Here is a 17,092-nt window from a genome sequence, read left to right as displayed (position 1 = left end):
TCAAAATTGAAGCTTTAATTTCTTGATATATACATCTAGATGTGTTAAACACCTTAGAACATTTTGAGGTGAGCAAAAATATTGGAACAGATAGTGTTATTTACTTTGATTTCCTTGAAGACTATTTGGTTGCATATCCCTTCCTTGCAATAAATAATCAGGCGGCGATCCTCTGACATCACCAAATTGTTACACTCTTCTTTTGTGATGCTTTTCCAGGCTTTTACCACAGCTTCTTTCAGTTGTTGTTTGTTGGGAGGGGTTTCCCCCTTTAGTCTCCTCTTCCGGAGGTGAAATGCATGCTCAAATGCACAAATCCCAAAGGCCATGCTCCAAAATAAAGTGGAAAGATTACCTAGAAGAGTGGAGGTTATTATAACAGCAAAGGGGGACTAAATCTATAATGGGATATTCAACAAGCACATATGGGTTTGATGGTATTGTTAGTATTTTTTTCATCTTCACACCCACACACAATCAATGTGATGCAGACAAATTACGACCACACGCTACCAAGCCCCCGAAATAATAGCCTGTCCAGGTAGGTATATATGGCGTTGGCACATTTATAACACACATTTGCCGTCAACAGAACTTGTTCTTCCAGCAACCAACAATCACAGTGTAGCAAAGGATTCAAGCACTGGACATGGTTCTATAGACAGGAAGTGATGAGTATAAAGAGTCAGTCCACCCTCTAGTGGGCATGCGCAACAGCACCTCCAACCAACTTTGCCAAATTCACCCCTACCTTCAATGGTCACCATCCCAGTGAACATTGAGAGTCCCATGAGTAGAACGCCTAAAGGATGTCCTAGAAACTAAACCCATTCCTGACTGATCAAGTGACTGAGCTATATGAAGATCTAGAGAAGATTCTAAATTCAACTCTTGCTCTCGTGTGGTCGCCTGGGGTTGAGACGCTAAAGATGAACCTATACTCATAAGAGAGTAATCATTTTGTACCCCTGTTGGACTAGACTGAAGCACTGAGGGCTGAGAACTAGAATCAATATGGACTTGACCCTCAGAGTTCCTTACACCCGTTCTCGTGTGGACTATGGCAACTTGTGAATAATCTCCAATTCTAAGGTCCTTCTGGCTCTACTCACTCCTGGGGCTGGAAAGGGCCAGTAGACCTGACCCATTGGTTTATCTGGTATATTGTTGCCAAGTAAGAACAGGCTTAAGTTCTGAGCAATAGACAGTTTTAATGGGACCATCTTCTCCATGTGGTCTGATCTTATACAGCGTTCCCACTTCATCAATGTAGGTCACAATCTCAAACAAAGTGAAGCGCCAGACATCCCGAATCTTACGGCAGCCATGAAAATGATTCTTACAATACGCTAAAGTACCAGGGGGTAGTATTGCTACTGAGTCAGGGCAATTGGTCCTACGGTGAATGACCACAGTCTCCAAGTGCCTTCGGGAACTGGTATAAATGGAGGTCAAATACTTTTTTGTTACAGCAGACATTGCGTTACGTGTGTTGATTTCTCCTGTGTATGACCTTCTGCCTGTTCTTGGCTTTGTATCTGCTCTGTCCCTTTAAGTTTAATGATTCAGCTCCCAAACTGCTGGAAATGTGGGACGGGTTCTAACTCTTCACCAAAACTGCTTTATCCTGGAGAAGAGGTTTGAGGTGAGACTCCTGTCATACGCCAGTCCTGGTGAGTTTATTATCCTTAATGCTGAAAGACAGAAGAGCATCAGTGTAAACACACATCATCAGCATAAACACCAACAGACACACACACACGCACACACACGCACATTATTCAGTATGATACAGTAGAGTAGAGTAAAGAGACAGTAAGTCAGTAACTCACTATAATGTCTCCAGTTTACAGTGTGGATCCTTCAGTAGATCAGAGAGCAGCGTCACTCCTGATTCTCCTGGATTATTACCGTTCAGATTCAGTTCTCTCAGGTGTGATGAGGAGTTTGACCTCAGAGCTGAAGCCAGAGCTGCACAACCTTCATCTGTAATACTGCATTTAATCATCCTGCAACACAAAAACCCTTCTCACACTTAACACACTCAGTTTTAGCTCTGAAAACATCAACTACACAAAATCTTTACATACAGAACATTTACCCTCCATCTCACACACACAACAGTGACAATATATCACATCACTACAATTACACTCACCACAGATGGAAACTGGATGTAGCTGTGTTTATTAAAATTCTGCTCTGTGTGTGTGTGTGTGTGTGTGTGTGTGTGTGTGTGTGTGTGTGTGTGTGTGTGTGTACCTCAGTGTCTGCAGTGTACAGTGTGGATTCTCCAGTCCAGCAGAGAGCAGCTTCACTCCTGAATCCTGCAGGTTATTGTAACCCAGGTCCAGTTCTCTCAGTCTGGAGGAGTTTGAGCTGAGAACTGAGGACAGAACTCTACAGCTTTCCTCTGTCAGATTACACTCCCACAGCCTGGAAGAGAAATGATGAAGTGTTAGATTTATTTATATGATTGTGAAATGAGGTGTTTCCATCAGGTGGGAAATAAAGTGTTTACCTGAATACAAGGTTCTAATGTCAGGATAAAAATATAAAATGAACAGCCTGTGTATAAACAATAAACTAGTATTGGCATGTTATTAAAGTAAATGTGTGTGTAATGTACACTGATCTACACACTGTAGAAATAAATGTACTTTGTTCTGATGTGAGAAGTGATGTAGATATTTCAGCATTAACACAAAGCTGAGTTTCACAGAGACGCTAAAACTGTTGGAGTTCATTGTTCTTTGGAGCTTAATCTAACTTTCACACACATACAAATCACATAACACACACAAACACACACAGAGAAAAACAATATAAAATACACACTTTAATGTTTTACTCATATAAAACACTGGGCATCATTTATCACACTGGACACGAATTAATTTCTTCATAAACAGTGTGTAGGAGCATTTACACAAGAACTCTTCAATGTGCAAATTAAAATGTAATGTTATGGAACATTTACAGGATGTTGAGAGAAAAGGTTGATGAGGTGTTGGATCAGAGTTAAATGGGCGTGGCCACTTAGCACAAGCGCTAGCTCTTTATGTATGTGCATAGCTGCTTTATCTGCTCTTTATTCTGACCCTCAACCCAGTGTTTCTCCATCAACACCTCACTGTCCTCTACTTTCACATTCATCAGGCACTTACGGAGGAGTTCTGGACTGAGCTGGAGCTTGGGGAAATAGCATCAACACTGGACGAGTGCGCTCATTCTTCTTCCTGTATTCATCTCTCTGTAATAAAACTACTTCATCTGAGAGGACGAGTCTACTGGTGTTTGTCTAAATTTCCACGACAGTAAACCGAGAAAGCAAGTGGCAGATGTGGTAAGAGTGACACAGCGCGCATTCTGATTGGTCTCTCTTTGTGATAACTAATCTATCACTTTTCTCGTTAGGTGGCTTTACAGTCGACCTCTCTCTCTCCATGAGGTGGGGAGGTGGAAGGTAGCCGCTGAAGTCACCTCCTTGAAATGAGTTTTGGCATGGTTACGTTGACATCTGGGGAACCAACTGTTGTCAAAGCCAAGAAACCTGGAACTGTGGAGAGTCTGCAGTCAAAAAGGGAAAGCGACAGAGCCCATGCTAAAACGAGAATAAATCTGGGCGTGGCTTTTGAGAGGTGGCGAAAACTCAGAGATCTGAAGGGATTGAAGACTGAGATGCTTTTTTCCTGTTAAACAGGTCAGACATTTCAGTAGCACAATAGATATCTAGCTAACTTGATTCAGCTGTTTGTTTGTTTTGCTATGGTCAGTGTGGTAAACTGCACTTATTTTCTGCTAGCTATGAGAGAGAGCAACTTTCCTCTACTTGAAGAAAACCGTATCCACCTCCACCTCCGCTGTCGAGTATTGGAGCTAATATACAACACACGAATACCTCAGTGTTGCCAAGTCTCACGAGACAAATAAGCAACTGCAGCTTCAAAAACAAGCCCAATATTATTATATCCTGTTACAGGCTCAATGTAAACAGACTCAATAAATGAGCCTACAACATATTAAACTGAAACCACTCGCAGTTTAAAACCAGGGCTGCAACTAACGATTATTTTCCTAATCTATTTGTAGGCAGATTATTATTTTACTTATTTATTGTTAATAATCGATTAATCGTATGGGGGCAAACTTTCAGTGCCATTTTTTCATTTATTTAAATAATAATAATAATTATTATTATTACTGTTGTTGGGGTGTGTGAGTGTGTGTACCTCAGTGTCTCCAGTGTACAGTGTGGATTCTCCAGTCCAGCAGAGAGCAGCTTCACTCCTGAATCATGCAGGTTATTGTGACTCAGGTCCAGTTCTCTCAGTCTAGAGGAGTTTGAGCTGAGAACTGAGGACAGAACTCTACAGCTTTCCTCTGTCAGATTACACCTCCACAGCCTGGAAGAGAAATGATGAAATATCACAACTGTGACCTCAAACACAGCCATAATCCAGCTAAAGTTTACCATGTAACAGAAATGTGAGTGTGTTTCTCTAAATCAGAGGACAGGACACCACATCAGTACCATCATTATTATTATTATCATTATTATTATTATTATTACTAGAATAAAGCATTTGTTCAAACAAAAAAACCCTTCTGTTTTCATTCCTTTAAAGATTGACTGATATTATTATTATTATTATTATTATTATATAATAATAATAATCATTTTTTAATGAAAGTACGTGTTAAAAGGTCTCCAACTACAAAATAAATAAAATAAATAAGAAATCTCCCGTTTGAACAAAAAGGAGCAGGACATGGTGTGGCTTTGTTTGGAAATATTTCGTTTGTGAAACAGAACAGAAACAGACAATAAAATGTAAGACAGGTAATATTAACTTATTCTTTCTGTTAGCATAGCATAAATAAAAATAACATCAGATGTGTGAGCTTTAAAATGTCTAAAATAAATTAATATGTACTGTAGCTGCACAGCCAGACTGCTCCTGTACCTTTAACTCTCTCTCTCACACACACACACACACACACACACACACACACACACGTCACATGTTGTATTCATATTGTTCCCATGGTGACAGTGTTATGTTTTTCTTGTTCTCAATTGTGAAGTTCTGTTCAATGTCTCTTTCAAGTAAAAGGAGGAAAGAAAAAGTGCCTTTCACTGGTGTTTAGTTCACAAAATGATCAAAAAGCAGTCATGAATACATGCAGTTATTTTGTAGAGATCATTTTCATCGGTTTTAGAGAAAAGGTAATAAATGGAGATATAAGGTTTTGCCCATATGGCCCAGATCTCAGTGCAGACGTAACGTGTTAGTGTAAAAAGTGAAACAATCTTCTGTAACAGTACCAGAGGTTTGTTTAAAGATGATTAGAGTAACTATTAACAAGCATTAATCCAAACAGTGCAGTTCAGTGTTACATTAAAATAACAAACCATGCAGTAATACATTTATAAATAAAAATACTCACTCAGCTTTTCTGGAGGCTTTGACCACTGGCAGCAGCTTCAGAAGACATTCCTCTGATGGGTCATATTTACTCAAATTAAACACATCCAGCTTATGATCTGAGTTCAGTAACACAAACACCAGAGCTGACCACTCAGCAGGAGAGAGTCTGGTTCTCCTGAGACGACGGTCACCTTCTCTGTTCAGGTAAGTCTGAACTTCCTGCACTAGAGAATGATCATTCAGTTCATTCAGACAGTGGAACAGATTGATGGATTTCTCTGGAGATGGATTCTCCCTGATCTTCTCCTTGATGTACTCGACTGTTTCCTGTTTGCTGTGAGAGCTGCTTCCTGTCTGGGGCATTAAGCCTTGTAAGAGAGCCTGATTGGACTCCAGTGAGAGACCCAGAAGGAAGCGGAGGAACAGGTCCAGGTGTCCATTCTCACTCTGTAAGGCCTTATCCACTGCACTCCTGAGGAGATCAGACATGGTTGACTTGCTGAAGAAATGGAAAAGTCCAGTGCATTGCTCCACTAACACATTTGTCTTTCTAAAAATAAAGCAGAGAAATGTGTATAAAGCAGCCAGAAACTCCTGAACACTCAGATGTACAAAGCTGAACACCTTCCCCAGGTGAAGCCCAAACTCCTCTCTGAAGATTTGGGTACACACTCCTGAGTACACTGCCACTTCTCCAACATCAATGCCACACTCTCTCAGGTCTTCCTCATAGAAGATCAGGTTTCCTTTCTCCAGCTGTTGGAAAGCCAGTTTCCCCAGTGCCAGGATACTCTCTCTGGTCTGCTGAGGATCAGGGTCACATTTCTGATGGTACTTTTGGTCCTTGTGTTTGATCTGAAAGATCAGGAAGTGTGTGAACATTTGAGTCAGAGTCTTGGGGACCTCTCCACTCTCCGCTTCACCCAACATTCTCTCTAGAACAGTGGCTGAGATCCAGCAGAAGACTGGGATGTGGCACATGATGTAGAGGCTTCTTGAAGACTTTATGCGTGTGATGATTTTATTGGCCAGGCTCTGATCACTGATCCTCTTACTAAAGTACTCCTCTTTCTGAGGATCATTGAAGCCTCGTACCTCTGTTACCTGGTCTACACACTCAGGAGGGATCTGATTGGCTGCTCCTGGTCGAGAGGTTATCCAGAGGAGAGCAGAGGGAAGCAGATTCCCCTTGATGAGGTTTGTCAGCAGTACATCCACCGAGGCCGACTCTGTCACATCACACAATCTCTCATTCTTCTGGAACTTTAGAGGAAGTCGACACTCATCCAGACCATCAAAGATCAACACCACTGTGTAGGAGTCTAGTAATTCTAGTTTTCTCATTTCTGGAAAAAAGTGATGAAGAAGCTCCATCAGACTGAGATTTCTCTGCTTCATCAGATTCAGCTCTCTAAAGGGAAGTGGAAACATGAAGGTGACGTCTTGATTTGCTTTTCCTTCAGCCCAGTCCAGAATGAACTTCTGCACAGAGACTGTTTTTCCAATTCCAGCAACTCCTTTAGTCAGAAGACTTCTGATGGACTTGTCTTTAAAGAGCTCGTTACATTTGATGGGTGTCTCCTGTGTTGCTGGTCTCCTGGACGCTGTCTCAATCTGTCTCACCTCATGTTCATTATTGACGTCTCCACTCCAACCCTTTGTGATGTAGAGATCTGTATAGATCTCATTCAGAAGTGCTGAGCTTCCATGCTGTGAGATTCCTTCATTAATTCTTTTAAACTTCTCTCTCAGGCTGGATTTCAGCTTTGGCTGATACACAGAGGCCACAGACTCTAATAAACAAAGTAATAACATGTTTTAATGCAAAATCACGGAGCACAATATAACATGTAAAATACTTTCAAATGATGTTGTTCATTCCTGATTCATGGACTAAATATTATTGAAGGAACAGGAACACTTTACAGAGTAATCACAAACTGGACCACGAACAGAACAGAAAAGCACCAGATGTACATGATACTAAACTCAAACTTCAAACTAAAGGTGTTCATATCTAAAACTATTTCCTCTCTCTAAAGTGAACGTGATGGAATAAAGCCATGACTCAGAGCTCTTACTGTTGTGCAGTGTGTTAGCGAGATCTGTGTGGTTCATGTTCTTCAGGACGTGCAGTGTGATCTTCAGCGCTCCCTCTCTGACACTGTGCAGATGCTCCTCATCCTCCACCTCCCACTCAGTGCATGCTGGGTAATCTGGACTCAGGAGCTTCCTAAACCTCTTCAGCTCATTCTTTATCAGAGTGATGACTTTGTGTTCCAGCTCCTGGTTAGAAACACACAGGAACACATCTAAATATTATAATGTTACACACTGAGAGATGTTTTATTTTATGAAAAGAAGAAAGGTCTCTTTCTATTACCACAGTTACAACTGAAATTCTGTCTGATTACCCATAATGCTGCTGTACATCGATAAACCTGTGAACTGTCATTATCTTAAATAAAAAACCTGCAACCTACTCACACACAAGTTACACACATTAAAAAGACACACACACCTTGAATATGGAGTCCAGCTGATTTCTGCTGATGTTTGAATTCTTCTTTTGTGGTCTGTGAACAAATAAAACACATGATGTAATATAGACTATATGTATTCATAGCTGCACAACACACTAATACATACAGAGACAGATATTTAACACTATCCTCTTAACACAATACACTGATTTCAGGGTTTCCTCACTGACACTAACATGTTTATGAATAAAATAGTGATCTAGTCATTAATGTCCCAGGTGTAAATGTTGTTGTGTAGCACCACAGACCCTCCAGCTCAGGGACTGCAGGCTGAACTGAACTCTTAAAGCAGTTTTCCTCACTGCCAGTCCGAGAGCTGCAGCACTGCACACTTTAGTGTTTTACTGCTTCAACACCTGATAAAGCTCATGAAGGGCTTCATAATGAGACCAGTGAGTTTGATCAGGTGGAACACTGCTGTAAAACACCTCACTGTACTGACCTCACATCAGGAGAACTGGCTCTGTCTCTGAAGTTAAATGGAAGTCCCATTGACTCCTCACTCTTCATGGACACACAGCTGGGTTCTGGTGAGTCTGATCTCTTTCCCTCCATCATTCTGTAATTAGAACAGAAATATCAGCAATAATTAATACTCTGCTGTCTCAGCACTGTTACACAATGTGTTCATCATTAAACACCAATAATTCCATCTTTTTAATTCAGCTACAGTCTGCACACTTCTTCAAACAGGAGACACGCCTCAAAACTCAGGAATTACACTGATGTCAGGAGTCCCAATCACAGATAACTGACTCAGCTGGGTCTTAAAGCCTGTAGAGTTCACTGGCTCAAAGCTACACTGCTCTTATCCTCCACATTACACAGTCCTTTTTACTCTTCTCTCAGTGAATGATTTCTCTAAACTGTTCTTAGATCAGATCAGTGATATATTCACTGCTATTAAACACCTTAAACCAAAGTTTAGTTCCTCTGTAAACTAGTGAGTGTTTAGAGATACAGATCTGTTCCCATGAGACGGTGTGTATTTATTGCTGGTGAATGGAAAAGTAACTCACCTCTTGTCTTTCTTTAAGTCCTGTTTTCCAGACACACTCATGCTGGAGGTCATGTCTCCTTCTCCAGATTACAGCAGGACACACGTTTACTTCACTCCAACATCGGTGTGTTAAATCAAACCCTGTATCAGCACAGAGTTCACTTACAGGAAATAGTCATGCTATCAAGTCATAAAACAACCTGTGTATATTCAAACTTCAGTACAAACCCACAAAACTCTTCTGCATCTGGTGTACATTCAGTGTGTTTATATATTATAGCTTTAGATTTAGATACTCACTGTGTTTTTACTTCTGAAATGGTTTATTTTCCCCTGGACACAAAATGGAGCTGCTGACTTTCACTTTCACCTTCTTCTGTTTCTGGCAGAGGGGGAGGGGCAGTGGTGTGTGTGTGTGTTTGTGTGTGTGTGTGTGTGTGTCTGTCTGGTTGTCAGCTGTGGTTGGGGTTATTCCGATGGCAATTCTTCTCGTTGGCATCTAACCTAAAACAACGAAATGAACACATTCAGTAGTGTTATGATTTGATATGTCTAAAATGTTGCCTAGCAATCTCTTTACAGGTGAGGGACACAACATTCTGCGTTAAAACTGAAAAGCATTCACCCAAGTCTCTTTTGAACCTAATATTTTCATTTGTACCTGTTTATCTTTATTGGTGTGAACATTTACTCAAACGTTAAAGTGGGTGAATTTGGATAGTTGTTACCCATTGTGCATATGTGTAAATGTAAACATCATACTACTCGAGCTCTACACATGAGCTCATAATGTAACTCATAAAGTAACTTACTTTGCATGGTGACTTTGTCACACACTCATCTCAGGCACAACTTAAAGATCAGGTACTCACTGTAAGAAAATACCCTCTATTCTTGTTTTACTGTGACATCAAGTAATGTAAACTGAATTATGTTGTTATTTTATGTACTTTGATATTGTTCTGATATTATTGCCCGCAGCATAAATTTGGAGAGTTGTTACATAAAGCGTAAAGCTAAAGAAACTTTTTGTTAATTACGCTCGATATTTGGAACACCATTATGCGTTTGATCACCCGGAACAAAAGGTGTGACCCAAAGCTATAATGCCGACAAACAGGTACAAATTATAAAATGCTGTATATCTATCTATCTGTCTGTCCTTCTATCTATCTGTCTGTCTGTCTCCGTTCCTCCGTCCATCAGTGTGAGAATAATAAATGTTTTTTCTGTTTTGGCTGATTGTTTATAACTGCTAGAAATAAATGTTATAATGCACTCGCCTGACTGGCTGTTTTTGCACGATCTAGGGCATGTTTTAGGGTCACAACAATCATTTCCTCCACACTCTGGGATTTTTGGTGTGGGAATGCCTTACTGCAAGCACCTTGATTCAATACAGAGATCACAGTTATTAAAACTAGAACTCAGACTAAACTTCTATTCAAAAAGCATCAACATTACTCTTGTTTTCCTAATAGACCATGGTATGAATATTTATGTACTGAGAACTAACAACTTTTATATTTACAATGTACATTCTTATTTACAACATATTTGCATTCGAATAATTTTGGAGATCTTGGGGATTGGCACAGACACATTATAAGTCATTAGTGGCAAGTTTTGAAACTTATGTATGACAGCATCATTGATTAGGAGCTGCTGAAATTTACGTTTTCCCTTTCTCCCTTTGTAAATGTAATGTTTCCATAAGGAGTTATCTCCAATTTTTTCAGCATCCTGCTAATTCCACCTCCCAAGCTGCCTCCACTCTGAAGACACAGATAACGAATCTACAAACAACAACAATCAGCAATTAATCACAAGAGTAAATTGTTTTAAAATGATTTCAGGATAACAATGACTAGTAATGTTGCTTGTGTTGTGTCACATGCCATCTTCTTTCGAAAGTCAGCATCTTTCAGCTTACCACACAGCTCTTTTAGTTCCTCCACAGTCTTACAAGGCACCTCTAGTATCTCTGTAAGATCAGAGACAGTGGTGCTTGGCTGACTCGTTGACTGCTGCATTGTTCCGACCGCTGCTGTGATGTTGTCCTGGATTTGGTCTAGTTTCAGCATGATTCTCCTCTCCAAACTCTCAAATAACTTGTAGATTTCTGTCCAGAATTTGTTTTGAAACATCAATGACATTGCTAACTACAGCAATGAAAAAAATGAACACTGCCATAAGTCAACATAAGTCTGTTTGGGAGCCAATTAATAAAACTGACTGTAAGATAATTATTATTAAATTAAATAGTTACCATCTCGAAGAGATTGTGGATCATTCACACTTCCTTAAACAAGTCACAAAAACATGATTCAGATCAATATCTGTATCCATGTGTGTAGTTATCAAAAAAAGAAAATAATTTTTGATTCTGCTGGTTGGCAGAAATTGACTGATGTGGCTGCAGTTGTGATGTTGAAGGAGATGGAACTGTGAACACATCACAAAAAAAGACAAACAAAATTATTAGATTAAATAATGTATGTCTGTAACTCCCTTTATTAGTCAAACAGTTGCGCTCTTGTGCATGCTAGAGCTGTAAAGCACATGTTTAAATCATGTGGCTATACTTTTGAAAACAAGTATAATGTTTATGTAACATTGTAAGTGCCTCATGGAAATGCAGAGTTTTGTATTTTTGCAGAAAAGGAGAACTGAAATTAAATGTTGTGGTAATCAACACACAAATACTTTAGACTGAGTTTAACTTGGAATATTCATTTAATTCAGTGGACGTATGACTATTTAAATGACTGAAAACATGTAAATGTACTCACAGCAAGGCGCCCCGGGCAACATCACAACAGATCTTTTAGCTTTTTTTTGCTTATAGGTTGTTCCTCATCTAACTCAGAAAAAAACAGCGAGTAGAAAAATCAGAATAGAATAAACATATGAAAGCAAATCATAGTGACCTTACCTTCATCAGGCTCCTCAGCTGAAAAATCAAAAACAAAGCATTACACAGGGACTTTGAAAGTTTTGTTGTTGTTGTTTTTTGTTGACGTTTCTAAATGTGTAGGCCTTCCTAAATTTGGTCATTTGTGTACAACATAGAAAGGGGCTTCTCTGTACTCTTTAGATTATCATCTAACATTTTCAAATAATCAAATATTCAACAGTTGAATCTTTTTTTTAACACGTTACTTACACTCAGGTGCCATTGCTGTTGATCGTGACCATTTATTTGATTTCTTTGCTCTCAAACTGGAAATCTCATCTTCAGGGCCAAAAGCAATAGAGTAAGAAAGAAGTTTTTGATATCAATTAGAAACAGATGCAAAATGGCTCTGTTCTAAATAATTTATTCCCACTGTTTAACCTCATATTTCACAATGAATGCGATGACAGTTACATGATAATTATTTCACCTTGTGATGATTCATTTTCCTCTTGAACTGTACATCAAAATGAGCATTTAAAGAAAATATGTAGACAACGTGCATTTTGACTTTCCTTGATTATTCCAACTTCATTAGTTTTATATGTGTACTTACAATGTTGTGTCTGTTGTGCACTTCTGGGCTTGCTGGGATGGAATTCTTCTTCTGCAAGAAACAAAGTTAAAACCGAAATTCTCTTTCAATATGAAGAACCTTATGTTATTTACAGTGTCAGAACAGATCAAATACCTCTAAATCGTCTTGGTGGGATGATCTTTCGTACTTTGTTTCCATCAGAGTCCTCAACATGAGAGAACTGTCTGTTCTTAAAATAGCACAACTTTTGCTTAATATAGATTATATAAACAATTTATATTTTAGGAATGGTTGCCAGTATTTGTTCTTAAAAAGAAACTTAGTATTATTTTTGCATACTTTACCTGTGTCAGAAAATACTCTGACTGCATATTTTGCCCATAGCTGTTTGTCTGGGCGGGTACATTTTATTACCATGTTCCCAACATTTGAATTAGGCCAGTAGCAAAATAATTCCTGTCAAACAGAAGCAAGAATGCTTGCTTAATTTTTATATGTATGTAGTTGACCTTGTTTATCATTTATGTTTTATAAAAATCATGTATGGACTAAATCCTACCCAATCGAGCCACTCTAACCACAAGGATGGTGCCACTTCAACCTCAGTTTGCTCAATGAAATGGAGCACAACATAACGCAGATGAACCTGTAAGGTTGAGCATCTGTGGGGCATCCTCAAACAGAAGGTGGAGGAGCACAAGGTCTCTAACATCCACCAGCTCCGTGATGTCATCATGGAGGAGTGGAAGAGGACTCCAGTTGCAACCTGTGAAGCTCTGGTGAACTCCATGCCCAAGAGGGTTAAGGCAGTGCTGGAAAATAATGGTGGCCACACAAAATATTGACACTTTGGGCCCAATTTGGACATTTTCACTTAGGGGTGTACTCATTTTTTGTTGCCAGAGGTTTAGACATTAATGGCTGTGTGTTGAGTTATTTTGAGGGGACAGCAAATTTACACTGTTACACAAGCTGTACACTCACTACTTTACATTGTAGCAAAGTGTCATTTCTTCAGTGTTGTCATATGAAAAGATATAATCAAATATTTACAAAAATGTGAGGGGTGTACTCACTTTTGTGAGATACTGTATAGGTACATAACCATGAAATGTCATCATTGAAAGCAGCATATTGCTTTTGGTTTGTCTGAATTGTAATTGTTATGTGATGTATAGCTTGACAGTTCATCAAGGTGTAACTAATGTATGTTTTCTATAAATGGGTTCCATATTAAATTGAGGCTTGTTGCTGTTTACTCCAGACTCTCAGGCTGACTATGAAACATCCTGTTTGTGAAGACACCGATACATAACAATGGAGGATTGCGGACCAGCATACTGACATGCGAGTCAAAATATATCATTTTCAACCATGTATAACATTTTCAGTGTAGGGGCATTCAGTTTCCAAATTTCCAGACTAGAATGTTTGCATTTGGTAATATTTGTTAAGCAGCTGAGAAGGGGAGCTTCTGGCTAGGGTTAAAAATGAAGTTTAAAAAGTAAGCAGAAAGAAAGAATAGGCAACTTGGGCGATATTTGGGGAAGGCTTGAACTGAAGATGATAAGCCATAGGACACTGTGTGCGAAACGATACCAGTAGTGCACTGAGTAGCTCCTCAGTATCATTATGTCTCATATGGCTGCGTCAGGGCATTATGATATACAGGTAAGTTATAGCTTGTGATAGATGTATGGATTGGAAGACAAGGATGAGAGACATTAGAGGGGATCCCTTGTCTAGCTGAAACAAGATGAATGCTCCCCACCACCAGGAGATGTTCTGGGATTAATGGGTTTAACATCTGGGATGCTGATGACCCTGTAGCTAATGTTGAGGCTGTTGTTCAGTGTATACATGCATAGTTTATGGGGAAATTGTTTAGAGAGAGAACATGCAGTCACGTGAATTTAATACAAGTGTTAGTATTTATGTAACAAATATATGTATTTATGTAACAAATATATGTATTTATGTAACAACTTCATAACACTCAGAACTGGATCAGAGTGCCATACAGACTCTAACGCACAGATGAGAGTCCCACTCCAGAGCTCTTTTACGCAATCAAGATAACAAGCCTGTAGGGATTTAGCAAATTCAATCCCTCTTCCCGCCGTCAGCCTTTTCAGCCTCTGCTTCATTTTTTTAAAAAAAACTAGCGCATGTGGATTATCACAGAGCATATACGGCGCCGGAGAGTCTAAATGAACACACTGGCAACCAGAGCAGGTTTATAAACGTCTGGTTTATTGCAGATTCACAGAGGTTTATATAGGCAAAATAGCCATGCATAGGCATACTGATGTTGAAATAATATGGCAGTTGAACTGATTGGCCACGTATGTGAAAAACATCTTAGGCAATACAAGAATGTACAGCTTTCTTGAACATACATGGTCTGATGGTATGGTTCGCCTAACACAGAAAAGAGGAATTTCCTATGGTGACATTTTAACTGGCACGTACACAACAGACAGGTCTAGAAAAGTTCATGAGACAGAAATCAAACTATAACCTAAACATACTTATATGACTCTACTCTACAAGTCAGTTCTGCATGTGCACCTAATTTATGATCTTTGTGTTTTCCTGACCGACAGTTTGTAGGTAAACCTACTTTGAGACTCTTTGTGTTTTTCCTGACCAAGAGTGTTGTGGGGGAGGCACTTATTTTATGACCAGGGGTCGTGATGTAATCCTATCAGGTTGTTTATGATAATGAGTTAGTGTCTTGGGGTGTTAATGGCTTTATGAAACCCCCACAAATAGGTAAGCACTGTGTTGAAAAGCGGAGTCAGTTACGCAGAAGTTTCTAAGATCTTGGCTGTGTACCAGTGTTTGCGCTGCGTAATTTAGACGAACCGGCAGGTTCCCATTTTAGCTCACCGCTAAAGTTTGTTTTTATTTTGAGGAATCCTTCAAATAGGAGATGGCTGTCTATCGTAACATTAAGTGTTTTATTATTATTATTATTATTATTATGCATTATTAAGAATGTTTATTTATAAACAAATTTATGGGTCTGTTGTAATAGTTAAACGGGTATCAAACGCTACAGGTGATGCTGACATCATGTCTATTCCGGACATCGTAGATGAAATCAAGTTTCTGAATAAGGCAAGCGGTACGTACATGTGTTATTTTATAAGTATTTGTGCCTATGTGCACATGTGTGTGTTATATATATATATATATATATATATATATATATATATATATATATATATATATGTGCCTATGTGCACATGCCTATGTGCCTATGTGTTGTGTATGTGTAGAATGATTAGCCTATACTTTTTATTTTACACAAAGGATCGAACTCAGGCGGTGCGGCTCGGCGAGTCAGGTCGAATAACTCCATGCTCAGTAAGTGTTGTGATAATTAGATATTTGACGGTTATGTTTAAATGTGGTTTTATGTTTCTTTGTGTTTGTTTGTTTACTGCTCATGGATCGACACACCCGTGTTCAAAAATCATGTTGCCGGTTCTAGTGAACGGCTTGTGTCAACGAAGCCTAGAAAGAATAAAATTTGCTGTATTTTGCTGTATTCAGAGAGCGTCTGGACAGCCTTGAGAAGAAACATCGTTTTTATAAATCAATCTGTAACGGATACTTTACAACAACACACCATCATGCATAAACATATTATAGCTACCCAGAGGCTCCTTGCTGGGGAGATTCCCCGCGTTGGCCATGACCAATATCTGACGACGGAGTTGTTACAGCAGATTGTACAATTAGTTAAAAACACCAAACTCGGGTGAGTTGTACAATACGGTTTTTATACATATGTGTGTTTACTTGTAGTAATTACTGATTCCTATCTGTTTATGTTGTCCCCCTATCTATATAGAGGAGAAATAAGTCACAAACATGACGGTCGGTGTTACTTCCACGAGAGCTTTACTCGAATCAAATGTCAAAAATACAACAATACACACAAACAAACAGTGAACCTAAAGTGCATTAAACATTATTTAAATAAAAGTACACATAAAAATACGACTTTCATGTCCAAATTACGGCTAAACACAGGCTAGCGCTTTTCTGGTTTTCCGTACAAGGCGAGGACGCACGCGCAAACACACACACACGAGAAAAAACTTAGTTATCTCTACTCAAAAACTATCAGAAACAAAATATAAGTACGTCTCAAAATGTCAGCAAGTTAACACAGATAAAACAGGTGGGTAAAACATGCACAACATACCTATATAGAGGAGAAATAAGTCACAATCATGACGGTTGGTGTTACCTCCACGAGAGCTTTACTCGAGTGGAAAATTACCGCTTTTCCTCCAGGTATGTGGGCGGAGACTAAAGCAATCGAGCCCACAGTGCAGGATTCAGACCATCCTAATAGATGACTGATCAGCGTTATACTCACTTGAATCATCAATGTATTAACACATTCAAATGGAACAACAGCGAAAAATAAACACTCTTTTAACTCTTTTTTTAAACATTTGACTATTTTAACTTATTACATTTACGGTGTATGATTTTTTTTATTAGTTTTGTTTAAATAAATAAATTAAAAAATCTTTTAAAAATGTCAAAGCGTTATGGTGAAACAGTTTGTAATCAGGGAGCAGTAATTAAATCTAGAAAATG

The 17,092-nt window shown here is 39.0% G+C and overlaps 1 protein-coding gene across 1 annotated transcript; it reads right to left on the bottom strand.

Moving 5' to 3' along the window:
• LOC128617307 (NLR family CARD domain-containing protein 3-like) lies at positions 1–7,865 on the bottom strand. Its single transcript, XM_053640384.1, has 6 exons — positions 7,847–7,865; positions 5,452–6,661; positions 4,233–4,406; positions 2,263–2,436; positions 1,833–2,009; positions 1–1,694 (listed from the first exon to the last, which is right to left on the bottom strand). The coding sequence occupies exons 1-6, from the start codon at positions 7,863–7,865 to the stop codon at positions 1,658–1,660; spliced, it is 1,791 nt and encodes a 596-aa protein (XP_053496359.1). The 3' UTR covers positions 1–1,657.
• Positions 7,866–17,092: the final 9,227 nt, after the last annotated feature.

This window comes from Ictalurus furcatus, chromosome 13 (genome assembly GCF_023375685.1).
Source record: "Ictalurus furcatus strain D&B chromosome 13, Billie_1.0, whole genome shotgun sequence".
Taxonomy (NCBI): Eukaryota; Metazoa; Chordata; class Actinopteri; order Siluriformes; family Ictaluridae; genus Ictalurus; species Ictalurus furcatus.
Note: the sequence above shows the minus strand (reverse complement) of the source record. Positions and strands in the feature narration are given on the sequence as shown.